This window comes from Trichosurus vulpecula, chromosome 1, assembly GCF_011100635.1.
Source record: "Trichosurus vulpecula isolate mTriVul1 chromosome 1, mTriVul1.pri, whole genome shotgun sequence".
NCBI classification, from domain to species: Eukaryota; Metazoa; Chordata; class Mammalia; order Diprotodontia; family Phalangeridae; genus Trichosurus; species Trichosurus vulpecula.
Genome location: NC_050573.1, coordinates 397865475 through 397885634, shown reverse-complemented (window position 1 = coordinate 397885634; position 20160 = coordinate 397865475). Strand labels below are relative to the sequence as shown.

The 20160-nt window shown below is 36.8% G+C and overlaps 1 protein-coding gene across 2 annotated transcripts in view; it reads left to right on the top strand.

Annotated features, from left to right (window-relative positions):
* The window catches only part of ADAMTS12 (ADAM metallopeptidase with thrombospondin type 1 motif 12), a 533606-nt gene that overhangs the window by 503732 nt on the left and 9714 nt on the right, over nucleotides 1–20160 (top strand). For both annotated transcript variants that reach the window (XM_036758046.1, XM_036758037.1), the window contains 2 exons: nucleotides 2257–2400; nucleotides 7218–7371. In XM_036758046.1, coding sequence (XP_036613941.1) covers nucleotides 2257–2400; nucleotides 7218–7371 — 298 coding nt within the window. The remainder of the gene's footprint in view (nucleotides 1–2256; nucleotides 2401–7217; nucleotides 7372–20160) is intronic.

The window sequence follows — 20160 nt, the reverse complement described above, 5'->3', positions numbered from 1 at the left end:
TAATAAACATAGCAAAATTTTATAGTCTCTTCCTTTCAGCCAATCATGTAAAGACAGTACCTGCCCTAGCAAATGCATTGTGAGCACCAAAGTATTCCCTTCTTATCTTTTCAACAAGCATATTTCACTACATGTGTGAATCGTTCTTATGAAAAGAATTCATAGAAATAAGAAAGGTGTTTTGGCCAGCAGTTACTAATGTCCTCTGGATCATCTTTTGGAGGTAATAATACCATCCATCATTTTCTTCCATCTTTTAGGGATCTTGGAAATTGATTCTTTAGAGCTTTCAAATCTGTATCATTTCCCTCATGAATTCCGTGATGGGCACTTAATATGGACCAGCTGCTCTTTTCAATTTCATCATCTTAAGCATTTCTCCATTTCCTCCTGTCAAAGATTGAGGGATTATTCAACTATTGTCAATGATGAAAATAGATTACTGTAGAAATGCTGGCAAAGCTATTTAATCTTTGTAGCTTTTTTTGGTTGTTCTTCCAGTTTTGTCCATACATTCTCTTATGGGTCTCATGATGAGCTTTCAATAGGTTTTCACCACTCTTCTGTTTTGTGAAGTGATTTTGCTGTTATTCCCCCTTCCTTTTCCATGCTATCCATCCTCTTTCATAATACTTTCTAAATAACTTTATATTATGAAAGAGTGATGCTCTTGGCTGTCATATTTCTCAGTAGGGGAAGCAATCAGTATTTTCTGGCTGAGGGAGTTTTGAGGGGTTTTTGGCCTTTTCTTTGTGTTGATTATATCATATTGGTTAAACTACTGGGGAAAAATGATAAGTGCCATTGTTTTTCCAGGCAGAAAAACTCTATTTTCAGGAAGAAAGTTGACTAAATGAGTAAGAAAGAGTCATCCTATCTCCAGAGAAAGTTTGGTATAGGATTTCAAAAATAATTGTTTAGTGGTTGTTTTTTGAGTCCTGGAATATTAATTTAGCATAATTTCCTTGTTGATGTAGTAAACAACATAAGTACATTATGATGATATTGCTGAAAATTGTCTATTTTCACTATTTTACACTTAATTGCTTTTTGGTAAATTCTTTGCTTCCTCTACAGCCTCATAAAAAATGAAACGAAATATCAGATAAGATTGTTCAAGTGATCAAAAATCTCACATAAATTTTTGTGCTTCAGAAATTGCACTTGTTTTCTGAATTTATTTTATGAGCATTAAAGACAATACATCAGAGCTACCTGAGTCTCTCTCAACTGTATTACACATAATGTGGACAAGTTTATTACTGAAACTCTATCTAGTGGGATGTCTGTCACCTCCTATGTAGGGCTGAGGGGAAGAAGAAGTTCCCATCTTGGTAGATGAAATAAAGATTGTGTTGCTGGCTTTCTGTTGGGCTGTCAGATCTAGTCTAAATAGAAACACATTTATTTCAAATTTTGCCTTCTCGCCACTTGTACTTTTTCATGCTTTACTCAAATAATAAGTGGTGTCTTCTGTGCTAAACTGTTTTTTTAGCTTTCTAACCAAGTGTTCTTATCCCAATTAGAGTTATAACTAGCCTGGCATGAGCAATGCTTTGTCTCAAGGCAATAATATCTGGCAGAAGGGCTTGTGCTTTTTCCCTGAGAGGGCACTGCTACAACACAATTATTACATGATTACAACCATATTCATATTTTGTCTCTTTGTCCTCTGCTGACCCACACCAACACATGGTAAAACCATCTCTGAGCTACACAGTGCCCCACAGATACATCATGGCATCCCTCTCATAGGGTCCCACCTCCTTTCTCAACCCCATGCAGCAAGGGTCAGACCACCCTATCTCCCCACAAGTTGTACCCAATGTAAGACTATCTGTTGTACAGTCTCCCCCCCAAAAACATTTTTTTTACCCCAGGTGAAAATATTTCTAGTTATGACTCTCCCTAGATATATTGTTCCTGTACTATTGACTATTTCTCTTTCCCCTAGACCCTTCCTTCCCTTGCCTTTGAAATTTATTTTCTCAACCACACCTTGCTTTCAAGTTTTGTTATTGGTGCTCAGTGCCTAGTAATCACTATGAGTGGTTCAGTAAGGATACAGTTCCCTAGGAAATTATACACACATGTCATTTGGCCCAAGTCTCTCCAAGGTAAAGCAGTATAAACCTGTGCAGTACCACTCCATAGAATCACACAAATGATTATAAAAAGTAATTTCTACATGTCCAGAATTCTCTCCAGGTGACTTCCCTTCTAATTCTGTTCCATGTACCACTTTGTACTCTCTAGTGTTCCAGATCCTGTGGAGGGGGCACTCAGGAGAGGTTGGTGCATTGCCCAGGGGGCCGTTGTGATTGGCACATGAGACCTGACTCGACTAGGCATTGCAACAAGCATTCTTGTTCCCACTGGGTAAAAGGGACATGGAATTTGGTAAGATTAATTATGTTCCTTTTCTTTTTCCAACAGCAGCCTGCATTTTTATTGTTGTTTACATCCAATCAGTCAGTAGATAAGTATTTATTAAGCACTTGTTATGTGTCAAATGCATGTAGTTATGTAAGTATAAACAGAATAAGTACAAAATAAATACAAGGAAGTTAGGAGAGAAGACATTAATGACAGGGTGGGGAGGTGGGGCAGGTAGAGAGAAAAAAAGGAAAACCTTCGTGTAGGAGGTCATGCTGGAGTTGAGTCTTGAAGGATATGATTGATTCAGCGAGGAAGAAATGAGGAGAGAGTGCAATTCAGGTGTGGCCAGAGTAGAGTCACAGAGATTAAGAATGGCATACCATGTGTAAATAACATAGAAAAGGCCAGTTTGACTGAACTAAAGATCATGGAAAGAGGAGTAATATATGGAACTGTAAAAAATATATTGGAGCCAGGTGGTTAAGGGCTTTAAAAGCCAATCAGAGGAGTTCATATTTTATCTTAGAAGCAACAGGGAGTTTACTGGTAGGGAAGTGACATGGTCAGATCCTCACTTAAGGAAGATCGTTAACCTATCGGACTAGCTCATTGTATCCACACAACAGCCCTGCGATATAGGTAAGGCACTTTTTATTATCCCTATTTTATAGATGCAGAACTTAAGACTCAAAGAGGTTAAGGGATTTGCCCAATTGTATAGCCAGCAAGCACAAAGCTAAGATTCAAATCCAGGCCCTATAACTTCAAACAGGGCAATAATCAGTTCCTTAGTCACATTCTTTCTCCTTCCCTCTGATTCTTTCTTTTTCTTCCTCCTTTCATTCCCCTCTTCTTTTCCTTCATCAAACTGTAAATATTTACTATGTAAAAGGCACTGTGCTAGGTCTTAAGGAGTGAGAGATGTAAAAAAAAAAAAAAAAGACACAGACCCTGCCATCCAAGAGCTCACAATTTTGAGGACCAAAACAGTGAAGGGGGAGAAGTCAAGAACTCAGAAAACAAACACATAGAGGAGAGTGAGTGAAGTCCAAAGTGCTATGGGAGGAAAGGAGGATTGATTTGTTTTTCTCATTTTCCCTAAGATCTCTCTCTCTCTCTCTGTCTCTCTCTCTCTCTGTCTCTCTCTCTCTGTGTCTCTCTCTCTCTCTGTCTCTCTCACTCACTCACACACACACACACACGCACACTGCTATGAATGACTTGTATATTAGGACCTTTCTTTTTGTCTTTGAACCCCTTGGGGTAAATAGTCCAACCTCTTCATTTTACAAATGAAGAAACTGAGGCCTAGAGCTGCTGAAGGATTTGTATCTAAGCTCACACATAAGTCTGCAAAGCCAGGATTTGAACCAAAATCCAGTATGCTTTTCACAGTACTATGAGGAAGGGAGGGAAGGGTGACCACTTAGTACATAGTTGCAGCAGAACCAGAGGTTGTTCAACCAAAGGGACCGCAGCAATGTTAAGATGTGTTTTCTTACTTTAAAAGATTAATTCTCTAATTTACTCATGCCAAGTCAGCATCATATAAGGAACAGAAGAAAAGACAGTGCTGATTATTCCCTAAAGTTTGTAGTACCTTAGACTTACTTACCAACATGCACGTTTGTCATCAGCTTCTGATGGAAATACTTGGTTGATTTAACCAAGGTCAGCTTGGTTTCTAACTACTTTCTGTATTTCTCCACTGTACACCCCCAGTACAATGTCTCATATGGACAACAAATAGCTAAAAGCACGTCGAACTTTTTTAACATTATTTTTGTATTCATCACTTTTAAGATGTCTTAAGTTATCTATCCATTGTACTAATTTTATTGATTCTCCCTTAAAAGTTCAGTCAGTCTAAAAGGCACACTCCTTCATTCAGCATCAAGTAGATTGCAACCAAAAAAGAGGCAGGGTGCCACAATGTAAAGAGTGCTGGATTTGGAGTCAAAGGATCTGAGTTCAAATACTGACCCTGTCACTTAAAACATGTGTGACCTCAGGCAAGTTGCTTAACCTCTCTGAGTCACAGTTTCTTTAGCTGTAAAATGAAAGGGTTGGATTAGATAGCCTCTGAGGTCCTCTTCCATTTTAGAGTTATATTTCAGATAGGCATCAATAGAAACTTCTTCATCAACATTCCCAACCCCTGTATAGAAATGCATAAAATGCATGCATCAGGCTGAATGGAGAGTAGGCAGATGCCATCACTAAAATGGCATTTCATAAGGATCATGTAGGATCACCCTACCTTCAAAGGGTTGAAAAGTAGGCCTTATTTGGACACCATTGCCCCATAGGCTCTTAAGAGCTGAAGATAAAGATTTTCAAGTCCCCTCGTAATTACCTAAGAGCTTGGTCTGTATCATTTAAATTCTCTCTCCTTGCTTAATGGAGCTGGAGTTTGCAGTTTTCACTCAGGCAAAGCTGATGACAATAATATATTAGTGGTAATAGCAGAAAAGCAATATAGAGCATTTCTGGCTTCTAGCACGTCAGTAGAAAAGGATGTTTGGAAACACACTTATTTACCTAAAGAAAAGCAATCTACTCCCTTCTCGTTAGTAGCCACAGGTCCTATGTTTTGGTCTAACCCTATCTCTGGTTAGATTATAGAGTTTCTTTGGTGGATTTTTTTATTGTTGCGGTATTTTTGTTTCTTTACAGTCAAAGAAGTTCAGAGCACTTAAATCTAGCTTTGTTAAAGTTGAAAACTGTTAAATGTGGAAGAGGAATAGAGAGATTTTGTGTTTGCCTAAGGCTTCTGGGGTTAATTAGGGAGACTAGAATCTAGGTTTCTAATCCTCTTAAAGAATGCATACAGTCTATGTGTCCTTGTGATTTCAGATCCTAGGCAATAAAAGTTCAACTTGGAGGCAGAAAAGCAAGAAGAAAATCACTCAATTAGCAGCTGTTCACTGAACATTTACCTACCACATACCTGGTACTGTGCTCAGTTCTGTGGGATATTAAGTCATATGTCAGACATAGTCCTTATTCTAAGATTTGTGGAGAAAACAAGGCCAATATACACAATATTATTTGAGAGTAAGACAATATATGATAAAGTGTTGGCTCTGATAATTTAACAATCTGCAGTTTCAATTGTACACTTATTCCTTCCACATATAGATTGAACCCTCCACACCTTCTAGATAATTATAGTAATAGCTCAACTTTTATGTAGCATTTTAAAATTTGCAAAATGCTTACAGGACAAGCAACTCTGAAAGAATTAAGCAATCTGCAGTGACAACCCATGATTCCAGAGGACAAATAATGAAGCATCCTATCCGTCTCCTGATAGAGAGGCAATAGGCTCAGGGTGCAGAATAAGACTTTTTTTTTTTGGATATGACCAATGCAAAACTTTGTTTTACTTGGCTTTTCATGTTTGTAACATGGGTTTTGTTTTGCTCTTTCTTTTTTTTTTTCCTAATGCAAAGAGAGAAGTTGGAGAGAGAGAGAGAGAGAGAGAGAGAGAGAGAGAGAATGAATAGATTTTTAACTGGAAAGAATTAAACTAAATTATAATTTAAAATCAAGTGCATTAAGTCCTTGGGTGCAATACACAAAGCTTCTCTGGGCCTTGGCTCACAGAGCCTGGACCTGCTGCAGAGCTTGTAAGTTCTGCCTTATGTGGGACCATCATGGGGCGTGGCTAATCATCTCTCAGTCAAGGAAAAAATATTCATACTTCCTAAAAAGGAGACAATTAGTTTGGCACTCGTTACTGCCCTTACTTTCTGTAACCATAACTGGAGGAGAATCAGTTGGTCAGCTACCACCTCCCCCCCCACACATACTCACAAGAATCCTTTGAGGTAGATGCTATTACATATTGTATGCAAAGGACTTTGCAAACTTTAAAAGTCTACATGTCAGTTATTACTGTTATTATTTAATAAATGAGGAAACTGAGGCTCAGAAAAGTTAGGCAACTTGCCCAAGGTCACACAGTAAGTATCTGAGGTAGGATTCAAACCAGAGTCTCTTTGACTCCAAGCCTGGTGTATTGTAGTGGACAGAGTGCTGAACTGAGAGGAAGTAGAGGCAATAAGTAGAGATAATTTTTTTCTAGGAGCTGCGGAAGGGAGGAGAGAGAGAATGGTAACTTTCAGGGATTGTTAGGTCAGATGAGAAGGGGTTTTTTTAAGGCTGGGGAAAGCTGAGAATCTTTATAGACAACAGAATTGAAGATAAGTGGGAAGGGATAATTGTGGGGATAATCTCCTGAAGGAGAAGAGCGAGGATAAGATAAATAATATATAGAAAGGGATCATCCTTGGCAAGGAGATGGGTCACTTCTTTAGCAGAGACTGAAGGAAAGGAAGAGAGAATGGAGATGGTGTCAAGGGATTTTGAAGTGTAGATAAAAGGAGAAGGGGGAACTCAGAGCACATGGCCTCAATTTCTTCAGGAGAATATGTGAAGATAGAGGGAAGGGGTAGTGTGTGATTCTGGAGGAGAGAGTATTTGGAGCAGACAAATCAATTAGAAATGAGTAAAAGAATTACTTTGCTGCAGTGAGGGCCTAGGTAAGATTATATAACACAAATATATAAGCCATATGGAAGGGCCTCAGGCATCTTAGAAAATTGCCCATTCTCATTTTGGAGAGAGAAGATTTGTAAAGTGCTGTATAAATACTAGCTATTATATTAGTGCTTTTCTTCATTAATTATCAGAAATGATTCTGGTCCTTGCATCTTTCCTCTACTCAACAATCATAGTGTTGATGTTTTAAATATATTGTAGTCATCCTAAGTTGGATGATTCCATAATTATTTCTTTGTCAGGATGCCGGCTAAGCTCCTTATCTCTTTCAGTGTACCGTGTCCTGTGGTGGTGGCATTCAGCAAAGGACTGTTCAATGTATCAACCCAGAGAGCAATAAAACAGAGGACCCCAGCCTCTGTGAGTACACCCCCAAACCTCTGGAATCACAGAAGTGCAATGAACAAGAATGCAGGAAAAACACAGGTAGGTTGATGGATTTACTGAACAGATATGAATGAATTTTTCACAAATACCTAGCTCCATATGACTGGACTTGTATATACATTGCGATTGTTCATATTCTCTATTTTTTTAATATTACAAAACCAACTTATAATACAAACAAAAACCTGGGAAAACTTGGCATATTTGAATTTCCTTTCATCTGTAGCAAGTCATTTGAATGAATAAGATTTAACTGTAGCTTCTTGAGAGCCTTGCTTATAACTCCCTTCTGTTACAAATTCTATTTTGTGTTACAATTTATGTGTACTATTCATTCAGTAGGATATGTGTCAGAGCTATCAAGCTCTGAGTGGGTGGAGGCATATATTTTCCAAACTCCATGGGTCCTGTGTTTAGCTTTTCCTTCCTGAGGTTTTGCGGGCTTGTTCCATGCTTTTATTGAAGATTGTACCCAATTACGGTTATGTGCTAAAAAGTTGCCCTGGGGAAGAGAAATATAGTTCCTGGTTAACTCTACCCTAGGGTTCTCTCTCTCCCTCTCCCTCTCCCTCTCCAAAATAAGAACTGGGGCAATTTTCTAAGATGCCTAAGGCCATTCCATATGGCTTATGTATTTGAATGTTCTGATCTCTAGGTTCCAACTTACCACTGGTCATTGTCTCTTCCTCTACTTTCTATCGTTCTCTTTTCCTCTTTCTCTCTCTCTCTCTCTCTGTGTCTGTGTGTGTGTGTAGCCAAAGCCATTTCACTCTACATAACATCTCTGCAGTTTTTAATACTGTTTTCCTATATATTCTCTCCTCTCACCTGCTTGACCTCTCTTCATTCTCCTTTTTTTTGAAGTGAATTATTAAAACTTAAAACTACACTAAACCTTTGGAGGCATCCTGTATAATGAACCACATCAGTGAGGTTTCTTGATTTTTTTCCACCAGCAATTAATTCAAGCATCGGAGCATGGGATGGAGATGGTGAGAGGCTTCCCAGGCTTAACAATGACAGTAATAATCCTAATATTTATATAATTCCTACTCTGTGCCAGACACTATGCTAAGCACTATACAAATATCTCATTTGAGCTTTACAACAACCCTGGGAGGTAGGTGCTATTATTATCCCCATTTTCCAGTTGAAGAAACTGAGGCAAATAGAAGTTCAGTGACATACCCAAGGTCCCACAGCTAAGACATGTTTGAGGTGGGATTTGAACTCAGGTCTTCCTGACTCCAGGCCTAGCACTATCCACTGTGCCACCTAGCTGACTAGAAATTAATAAAGTCTAGTGGAGCCGAGGATTCGGGGAAGTAGGGACTTATTGGAAGGCAAACGACTATTTCTTCTATTTTGAAGGATTTCAAAGACGGATATTAAACAGGCTTCCTCAGTAATCAATTGCAATCTTCCCTATTCATCTAGATCTGTTTCATCTTGTTCTGTCTTCAGTGAAGATGAGAGGGTCCAGAATTGTTCCTGTTCATTTATTTGAAACACATCATATATTTTGTATTTTTTATTTTTAATTACTTTTTCCCACTTAATAGCATTTTATTTTTTCCAATTACATGTAAGGATAGTTTTCAATGTTCGATACTTTTATAAGATTTTAAGTTTCAATTTTTCCCCCTCCCTCTCCATGCCCCCTACACAAGATGACAAGCAATCTGATATAGGCCATACATGTACAATCTTATTAAATATATTAAAAATATTTCCACATTAGTCATGTTGTGAAAGAAGAATCAGAACACAAGGGAAAAAACACAAAGAAGAAAAAACAAAAAAGGGAGAAAATAGTATACTTCGATCTGCATTCAGACTCCATAGTTCTTTCTCTGGATGTGGATGACATTTTCCATCGAAAGTCTTTTCGATTGTCTTAGATCATTGTATTACTGAGAAGAGCTGAGTTTCTCATAGTTGATCATTATACAGTGTGGCTGTTGCGATGTACAATGTTCTCCTAGTTCTGCTCATTTCACTAGTATCAGTTCATGTAAGTCTTTCCAGGTTTTTCTCAAACCATCCTGCTCATCATTTCTTACAGCAAAATAGTATCCCATTACATTCATATACCATAACTTGTTCAGTCATTCGGCAATTGATGGGCATCCCCTCAATTTTCAATTCTTTGCCATCACAAAAAGAGCTGCTATAAATATTTTTGTATGCGTGGGTTCTTTTCCCTCTTTTGTGATCTCTTTGGGATACAGACCTGGTAGTGGTATTGCTGGGTCAAAGGGCATGCACAGTTTTATAGCCCTTTGGGCATAGTTCCAAATTGCTCTCCAGAATGGTTGGATCAGTTCACAACTCTACCAACAACGCATTAGTCTTCCAATTTTTCCACATCTTCTCCAACATTTATCATTTTCCTTTTCTGCCATATTAGCCAATCTGGTAGGTATGAGGTGGTACCTCAGAGTTGTTTTGATTTGCATTTCTTTAATCAATAGTGATTTAGAGCATTTTTATATGATGATAGATAACTTTAATTGCTTCATCTGAAAACTACCAGACCGTTTATCAATTAGAGAATGACTTGTACTCTTATAAATTTGATTCAGTTCTGTAAATGTTTTAGAAATAAGGCACTGGTTGTAAAAGTTCTTTCCTAGCTTTCTTATTTCTTTCTAATCTTGGTTGCATTGACTTTGTGCAAAAACTTTTAAATTTAAAGTAATCAAAATTATCCATTTTTCATTTCGTAATGTTTTCTATCTCTTGTTTGGTCATAAATTCTTCTCTTCTCTGTAGATCTGACAGGTATACTACTCCTTGCTCTCCTAATTTGCTTATGGTATCACCCTTTATGTCCAAATCATGGTATTAACCTTGTCTTGGTATTCTATGTAAGATGTTGGTCTATGCCTAGTTTCTGCCATACTGTTTTTCCAGTTTTCTCAGCAGTTTTTGTCAAATAGTGAGTTTTTATCCCAGAAGCTGGAATCTTTGGGTTTATCAAACAGTAGATTACTGTAATCATTGACTACTGTGTCTTGCGTACCTAACCTATTCCACTGAATCACCACTCTATTTCTTAGTCAGTACCAAATAGTTTTGATGATTGCTGCTTTATAATACAGTTTTAAATCTGGTAAGCCTAGGCCACCCTCCCTTGCATGTCTTTTCATGAATTCTCTTGATATTCTTTTTTAAATTTATTTATTTGTTTTTAGTTTTCAACATTCACTTCTATAAGATTTTGAGTTCCACATTTTCTCCCCATCTCTCCCCTCTTCCCATCCCAAGATGGCATACAATTTGATACAGGCTCAACATATACATTCATATTAAACCTATTTTTACATTAATCATGTTGTAAAGAAGCATTAGAACCAATGGGAGAAACCACAAGAAAGAAGAAACAAACAAAAAAGAGAGATAGTAAATAATATACTTCAATCTGCATTCAGACTCCATAGTTCTTTTTCTGGATGTGGATAGCATTTTCCATCATGAGTCCTTTGGAGTTGCCTTACATCCTTGCATTGCTAAGAAGAGATAAATCTATCAAAGTTAGTCATTGCACAATGTGGCTGTTACTGTGTACAAAGTTCTCCTGGTTCTGCTCACTTCACTCAGCAAGTTCATATGAGTTTTTCCAGGTTTTTCTGAAATCTACCTGCTCATCATTTCTTATAGCACAATAGTATTCCATTCCATTCATATACCACAACTTGTTCAGCTGTTTCTCAACCGATGGGCATCCCCTCAATTTCCAATTCTTTGCCACCATAAAAAGAGCTGCTATAAATATTTTTGTACACCTGAGTCCTTTTCCCTTTTTATGATCTCTAGAAGTTGTATTGCTGGGTCAAAGGGCATGCACAGTTTTATAGCCCTTTGGGTATAGTTCCAAATTGCTCTCCAGAATGGTTGGATCAGTTCACAACTCTACCATCAATGCCTTAGTATTCCAATTTTCCCACATTTTCTCCAACATTTATCATTTTCCTGTTTTGTCATATTAGCCAATCTGGTAGGTATGAGGTGGTACATCACAGTTGTTTTGATTTGCATTTCTCTAATCAATAGTGATTTAGAACATTTTTTCATATGACTATAGATAGCTTTAATTCTGCCTATTCATATCCTTTGACCATTTATCAATTAGGGAATGACTTTTAGTCTTATAAATTTGACTCAGCTCTCTATATATTTTAAAAATAAGGCCTTTATCAGAGACACCGATTGTAAAAATTCTTTCCCATTTTTCTGCTTCCTTTCCAATCTTGGTTGCATTGGCTTTGTTTGTACAAAAACTTTTCAATTTAATGTAATCAAAATTATCCATTTTGCCTTTCATAATGTTCTCTATCTCTTATTTTGTAATATATTCTTCCATTCTCCATAAATCTGATAGGAAACCATTCCTTGCTCTCCCAGTTTGTTTATAGTATCAGTCTTCATATCTAAATCATGTACTCATTTTGACTTTATTTTGGTATACAGTGAAAATGTTGTTCTATGCCTAGGTTCTGCCATGCTATTTTCCAGTTTTCTCAGCAGATTTTGTCAGATAGTGAGTTCTTATCCCAGAAGCTGGAGTCTTTGGGTTTATCAAACAGTAGATTACTGTAGTCATTAACTACTGTGTCTTCTGTACCTAACGTATTCCACTGAATCACCACTCTATTTCTTAGCCAGTACCAAGTAGTTTTGATAATTGCTGCTTTATAATACAATTTAAGATCTGGTATGGCTAAAACACCTTCCCTAGCATTTCTTTTCATTAATTCTCTTGATGTTCTTGACCTTTTGTTCTTCCAGATGAATTTTGTTATTATTTTTTCTAGCTCTGTAAAACAATTATTTGATAGTTTGACTGGTATAGCACTGAATAAGTAAATTAGTTTATGCAGAATCATCATTTTTATTATATTGGCGTGGCCTATGCATGAGCAATTGATACTTTTTCAATTATTTAGATCTGATTTTATTTGTGTGAAAAGTGTTTTGTAATTGTGTTCATGTAGTTCCTGAGTTTATCTTGGCAGGTAGATTGCCAAAAATTTTATAATGCCTACAGTAACTTTAAATGGAATTTTTCTTTCCATCTCTTGCTGCTGGGCTTTGTTACTAATATACAGAAATGCTGGTGATTTATGTGGGTTTATTTTTTATCCTGCAGCTTTGCTAAAGTTATTAATTATTCCATGTAGTTTTTTTAATTGATTCTCTAGGATTGTCTAAGTATACCATCACATCATCCACAAAGAGTGATAGATTTGTTTCCTTGTTGCCATTCTAATTCCTTCTATTTCTTCTTTTATTGCTAAAGCTAACATTTCTAGTACAATATTGAATAACAGTTTTCACCACTGATCTTACTCCACATGCTTCTAGCATATGCCCTTTATATATGTTTGCTGATGGCTTTAGATAGATACTGCTTATCATTTTAAGGAAAACTCCCTTTATTCCTATGCTCTCTAGGAAACACATCATAAATTGAGGGGCAGCTAGGTGGCAGAATGGATATAGTGTTGGGCCTGGAGTCAAGAAATCTGGCCTCAGACACTAGCTATGTGACCCTGGGCAAATCATTTAAAAAAGATTTCTTAACCTGTGTGCTTCAGTTTCCTCATCTGTAAAATGATCTCCAGAAGGAAATGTGGCAAACCACTTTAGTATCTTTGCAAAAACAGACAAATTCACAAAGTGTTTACATGACTGAAACAACTGAACAACAACGGTCATATGTTGAGAAATGATTTTTTTCCTCCTTCACTAATTGACCTGTGTTCTCTTAAGGTGTGAATGGTGTTTGTGCCAATGGATAAAATTAGTTTCTCTCATTTGATTTTGAAAATTGTATTCATTACCAAAGCACTGCTGCTCTAAAATGCCCATCTTAATTAAATTAAGCAAGACAGAAATAAATGAGATCATATATTAAGTCATTAGCTTGCAACTTTCCAAAGGCTACCTGATAAGGAAAAGCCAAATTCTAAAAGCCATAGAATGTTAGAGCTTAAAGAAGCATTGGAGATGTTCTAGCCCTCATATTTTATAGATGAGGAAACTGAGCCTCAGAAAATTGGAGCATCTTGCCAAAAGGGTTGGGTTTAGAGGGGACACATATATCATCTCCCTATATTAATATTAAGCAGTTTATCTTGGTTTAGTTCTTTGTTATTGTTCATTCATGTTTACTTTTTTATGTTTAACTGTGTTTAAACTTCAAATTTTCTACGCAACTCTGGTATTTTCATCATTCCAAGGAATTCTTGGAATTCTACTCTTTCATTAAAAGTGCATTTTCTCTCCTATAGGCTATACTCAGTTTTGCTGGATAAGTAATTCTTGGCTGTAATTTCATCATATCCTTTGCCTTCTCAAGTATCAGATTCCAAGTTCTCTGCTTCTTTATAGTGGTGGCTGATAAATCATGTGGTATCCTAGCTGTGGTTCTTCAGTTCTTGAATTCTTCCATTCTGGCTGCTTACAGTATCTTTTTCTTTGACTTACAAGCTCTGGATTTTGGTTGCAATGCTCCTGGGCGGGGGGGGGGGGCAGGGGGGGAGTCATTTGAGAGCTTCTTTGAGGAGATGACCAGGGGTTTTTTTCTATTTCTGTTTTGCCTTCTGGTTCTAAGGGATTTATGTAATTTTTTTTAAAGAAAAGATTTCTTAGAATACGATATCTAGGATTTTTTTTCTTTTGTCATGGTGTTCATGTAGTCCAGTGATTTCTTAAATTTTTTCTCCTTTATCTGTTTTCCAAGTAAGTTGATTTTTGCTACAATACCTTCCATTTTCTTCTATTTTTTAGTTTTTTTTTACTTTAATACCATTAAAAGCTATTATGTTGCCAGACATGCTCAAAGCAAAAACCCAGAAAAAAAAGCACAGCCTGGGACACAAATTCAACTAAAATTCCTACAAGAGGTGAGGCAAGAATTCAAAAATGAATTTAATATGCTTTTATCAATGAAATGAAAGCACTGAAGAGAAAATTCAAAAAGAGATAAAGATATGAAAAAAGCTTGGCACAAGAGGTCCTAAACCTTTCTCAAGCAATATACTTGCTGAAAATTAGAATGCACCTAATAGAAGACAATGACCCCATGAGACAAGAACTATTAAAACAAAGTAAAAAAAACTGAAAAAATAGAAGAAAATTACTCCCTCTGACCTTTCCTTGGATTTCCCCATCCATATTCAACCTAGTGCATTTTTTAGATCTGTCTGAAGAAACTGGAAGGCAAGATGGGTTCTGTACTATTTCCTGCTATTCACCATCTTGGCTCCCCTTGAAGATGTACATTTTCACACATGGCCAATATGTGGATTTGTTTTGCTTGATTATGCCTGTAATGGGCTTCTGTTTTGGAGTGAAGAGAGAGACATGGTAGGGGATATTGATGGGAAATTATAATATTGAAGAAAAATAAGACAGGAAAAATGTAACATATATGAAACATTTTTTAAAATGCAAGAAAACAGAAGAAATTTAAATAGGGACACAAATAAGCAACTCAGTTTTGTTACTATGGTATTAAATTACACTTTAAAATCCAACCATGTTCATAATTCCTTCCTATATTGTTCTTTGTGCATTGCAATGTTCATGTTTGTTGATGTTTATTAAATTCATTATAAAAATAAATGCACATATTGTACCATGTACATATACACAATTGGTTCTACTTTGTATATATGTAATACATATGATATATTTTTATATCATAAATCTATATATATTAGATTTTAGCATCTCTGATTAATATCTGAGAAACTGCCACAGACTTTAGAGATTCCAAGGCAAAAACAAGAATCCCCAGAGCCTAGTAAGCTGGAACATCAGGACAATTTTGAACAAGAAATCCAGTTTTGGACTAAATTGTCTTTTTTCCCTGTAGATGTTTATCTATTTGAATAATTGTCCAGCATCCTCCTTGCTTTGTGGAGATGCAACCCAGTAACTAGGCAACCAGCAAGTGACTACTTCCATGGTGTCAAGATTAGCCTTGTTCAGTATCACATTCATTAACCTTTTTTAGGAAATTTAGGGCCTTTAGGACTCTGGAGCTCTTTCTTGCCACCTAGCACCTCTTTCTCCTCCTCCAAATGCCCTTGGGAGATCTGCTTGAAACCAGACTTAAACAAGTTAAAGATGTTCCTCTCTAGTAGTATTGCTCCTAGGGAATAATCTCTCTTTTTCACCTAAAAATGATCTTCATAGGCTGATAAACAGCACATTATGGGAAAACACAATGCTTACAAACAATATTGGACAGTTTTTCAACTTTTGACAATCCATGGAAATAAATGAAAGGGAAGCATTAAATACTCTTCGAATTCATAAATTTGGTTTATACTGTATGGGCTGGAGGCAAAAAGATTCTGCTTCCGTATAGCCTTTGTTTATAACTATTCATTCAACAAATACTTATGAAGTGTATTCTTTCTATTTTATTAGATTATAGAAAAACTGTCTGGTTTAGTCAACAGAGCATTAGTTATAATGCAGATAACCCAGTATTATCATATGGAAAACAATAAGCTTTTATGAAGCAATTACTATGTGCCAAGCACTGTGCTAAGCCCAAGGGATACAAATACAAGAAAAAAGGAAGATGGTCCCTCTTCTCTAGGGGCTTCCATTCTGATGGTTAAAGATAACACACAACGGGAATTAGAAATAGGAAGGGGGATGGATGGAAATGGGGAAGGGGTAGGGTGAAGATCCCCACATGAGGGCTTGGTGTTGAAGTGAAAAAAAGTCAGAAGCACAATGAGGAGGCCCCAGGAGAAACTTACCAATGAGAGAACATGGCCAGAGTACTGGAGTGACAATCCACCAGGAGAAAGCCCCAAAGATGGATGGATGTTCCAAGTTACGAAAGGTGCTAAGGGAGGTTCTAGGGTGAGACTATAGCTGAGGCATGGTTTCAACATCTGGAAATCCTGATTATCACTATAGTAGCATGGCCTGATTGGTAGATCTCTGGACTTGGAATCAGAAAGACTTAAGATTAATTCCACTGTTTGAAGCATACTTTCCAGTTGTGTATGAACAAATCATATAACCTGAGTCTCACTTGCCCATCTATAATATGAAGATAACAGCACCTCGAGTATTTATCCCCACAGTTATTGTCAAGATCAAATGAGATAACATATGTAGAAACTGCTTTATAAGCCTTGAAGTGATATAAATGTTAGCTAGCTCCATTTCATAGGTGAAGAAACTGACTCTTCATCAGGTTGGGTTGTCCGTGGTTACGTAGCTAAGCTAGTAAGTAAAAGATCTGGGACTCTTACACAGATTTTCTGAGTCCCCAATGTTCTTCCTTCTCCCTGTCATCCTTTTCCCTTTCAGCTTCAGCTCCACAGATTATATCCAAAACATTCCCTGGGTGACCAGGCTGGTAGTTTTCCCTTTAAATTTCAAAATTCATTCTATACCTTATGAGCTGGAGGCAAACTGGGATTTTGCCTTCATAAGGCCCTCGATTATAACCATTGTGTTTATGAAAGAACAGGAATGCAATTGGATGGTGAACACTATAAATCTTCATTGTTTTCAAAAAATGAAGAGAGCTGATGCAGTTAAGGCACTTGGCCTTGTGATCAGTTCACAGGTCTGGAACTCAGGGTCTTAAATGTAAGCCAGTGTAAATGTTTCTTCTTCCTCCTCATCCTCCTTGCTCCATCACAGGCCATATGACCTAACTCTATTATACCAAAGGCTCCCCTAATTATAGACAATCCTGGGGCTCTGAGCAGCCTGGGCAAGCCCTCATTCATTCTTCCATAGCGCATCAGCTCAAGCCTGGACATTCGAATTTGAGCAAGACAGGCACTGTATTTGCTTGGGCAAACCAAAAGGAAAATTTCTTGATAATCGAAGTTTAGGGCCAGCCTTGCACATAAGCAACCACCTACATGATGTGATTTGAGGGACAATAGACAAAGTCCCCTTCAAAAAAAACTGACCAATTTCTAGTCATCCTTTTAAATTTTATTTTTACTTTTTAAGTAACAAGCTACTTTTATTAATCTGTCATTTAAACTCTGAAAAATAAAGCTTTTAACATGTAGCTTCATAATCTGACAAATTTCCACATTAGTCATGTCCAAAAATATCTGTCTTTCTTGACTTTAAGTTCACCATCTCTCTATCAGGTAGTGTGTTTCATCTTCAGTTTTTTGAACTCTTGGTTTATCATTGCTTTGACCAGCATTCTCAAGTCTTTCCAAGTTGTTTTGCTGGTTGTTTGCCTGGTTCTACTCACTTTGTTCTGAATCAGTGCAAAAAGATCTTCACTTTCCTCCAAAATTGTCCATTTATCATTTCTTATAGCACAATAATATTCCAGTATATGAATATGCCACAATTTCTTTAGCCATTCCCCAAGAGAAGACCACCCCCTTAATTTCTAATTTTTTGGCTGCTATGGAAAGGGCTTTACCTTTTTCTTTGATGTCTTTGGGAATATGAGCCTAGTAGTGGTATAGTTGGATCAAAGGTATGCAGAATTTGATAATTTGGGGGCATAGTTTCGAATTGCTCTCCAGAATGTTTGGAACAATTCACAGCTATACCGCCAGTGCTCTAGTGTATCTGTTTTCCCATAACCACTCCATTTGTGATTTTCTTCTTTTGCCATCTTTGACAGTCTGATGGATGTGAATTTGTGAGGTAGACCTTCAACATTGCTTTAATGTGCATTTCTTTAGTTATTAATAATTTTGAGCATTTTTTCATATGATCATTGATAACTTGTATTTCTTTCTTTGAAAACTGTCTTTCCTATCTTTTGACTATTTATCTTTTGGGAAACAGCTCATTGTTCTGAAAATTTGAATGAGGTTTTTTATATGTCTTGTAAATGAAAACTCAAAGAAACATTTCAAAAATTTCCCCCAATTACCTGTTTTCTTCTCATTTTTACTACACTAGATATATTTGTGCAAAATTTCTCAATTTTGGGGCAGCTAGGTGGTGCAGTGAGTAGAACACTGGTCCTGGAGTCAGGAGGACCTGAGTTCAAATTCGGCCTCAGATACTTGACACATGTACTAGCTGTGTGACCTTGGGCAAGTCACTTAACCCCAATTGCCCTGCCCCCCCCAAAAAATTTTCAATTTTATATAGTCAAAATTGTCTTTTTTTGTCTTGTGTGGTCCTTTCACTTGTTTAATCATGAACTCTTCCCTCTATCCCTAGATCCAAAAGGTAATTTCTTCCTTACTCCTCTAATTTATGATATGATCTTTTATATCTAGGTCATGTATCTAGACCTTCTGTTGGTACATGGTAGGAGGCGCTTATCTAAACCTAATTTCTGCCAAACTGCTGTCTAATTTTCCCAGCAATTTTTGCCAAATAGCGAGTTTTTCCCAGTAATTTTGGTCTCATTTCTTGTCATCTGGTTGGACATTTTACCATCAGACTTTTATTCCTCAAGGTCTTGAATATTTGTCTGTCTTCAAGAGACTCCTTCCTGAATGAAGGAGCTGGATACCTTGAGCTAGGTACTACTTCAAGTCATCACTTGTTAAGTACCTTGGCAGATAAATGAATGCAGATTTGGGCTGGTACACTGAAAAGGTAGCAACTTGGATTGAAGGTATTGGGTACAAAATAAAAACTTGACCTTTCTGCCTAAAGCTAGCTCTGTCCTTTGAGGGAAATAACAAGTACATGAAATATGTAGAAAACAATAAAAAGCAATATGCCTTAAGGAACTAGATTTTGTGGTTCAGATGATAAACAATATAGGTATGGGAATAGAAATGGAAGGTTTTATGGAGGAAATAGGTCTGGAATTCACCCCTGACCCTTTCTTCTCTCTATTCTCTTCCATACCAGCTCCAGAAATGCACCCATTTGCTTATACCTATGAGGTGTCATCATATGGCTAGGTAACCACAAAAAACTTTGTGATGTGTAACTACTTTAGCATTGTGGAATGGTCATGATGTCACAGGATGCTGTCCCAAACAGTGACAAGGTTCTGGAAGGGAATTCTGAAATTGCTCTATACAGCACGTTGCTAGGCCCAGGTGACTACAATTCAGTGTTCCTTGATGTTTGTGAAACTGAAAATATCCCTGATAATATTCTAGCATTTGGGGGGGGTGGAGGGATAATCAGGCAAATAAATAATTGCAAAGAATTTTCAACAGGATAGGCTGATGAAATTTTAGTACTAGAAGGGACTATGAAGGTTCTTTAGTTTACTACTCTCATTTTAGAGTGAAGTGACTTACCCAGAGGCACACAGAAAAGAAGCAGCTGAACCATGATTCAATCATAAGTTTTCTAACTCCAATGTGCAGTTTTCTTTTTCCTACCATAAAATCTTGAAGCCCTTTTTTGGGGGGTAGGGGAAGGGATGAATGAGCTTCTTTATTCTCAGGTGAACAAAATCAATGTATCCACAAGTATATTCCATATACCTGGTTTTAATGTTATCTTTATTGGTTTGGGGTAATATATTTTTATTTTGAACTTAAACATGAAATAAAATGGGTATTTCAATTTGCATAATAGAACAGAAAAGGAAAATTGTTGATTAAATTTTAGTTTCTCATTTATATTTTACTTTTGAAGCATATAAGTTCAACATGTAGCTTTGAAAGCTATCCTGCTTGTCTCTGTTTCTCTCTGAAGGTCCTTCTATTTTGTCTCTGAATTTTTTTTTAAAATAGGCTTTAATGATCCCCTTTTCTTTCATTTCTTTCTTTTTTCCTACTTTATTCCTAACCCCCATCCTTGTTGTAAAAAGAAAAAGCCCCTAACAAATAACATGCAGAGTTAAGCAAAACAAATTCCTCCCTTGCCTATCTGAAA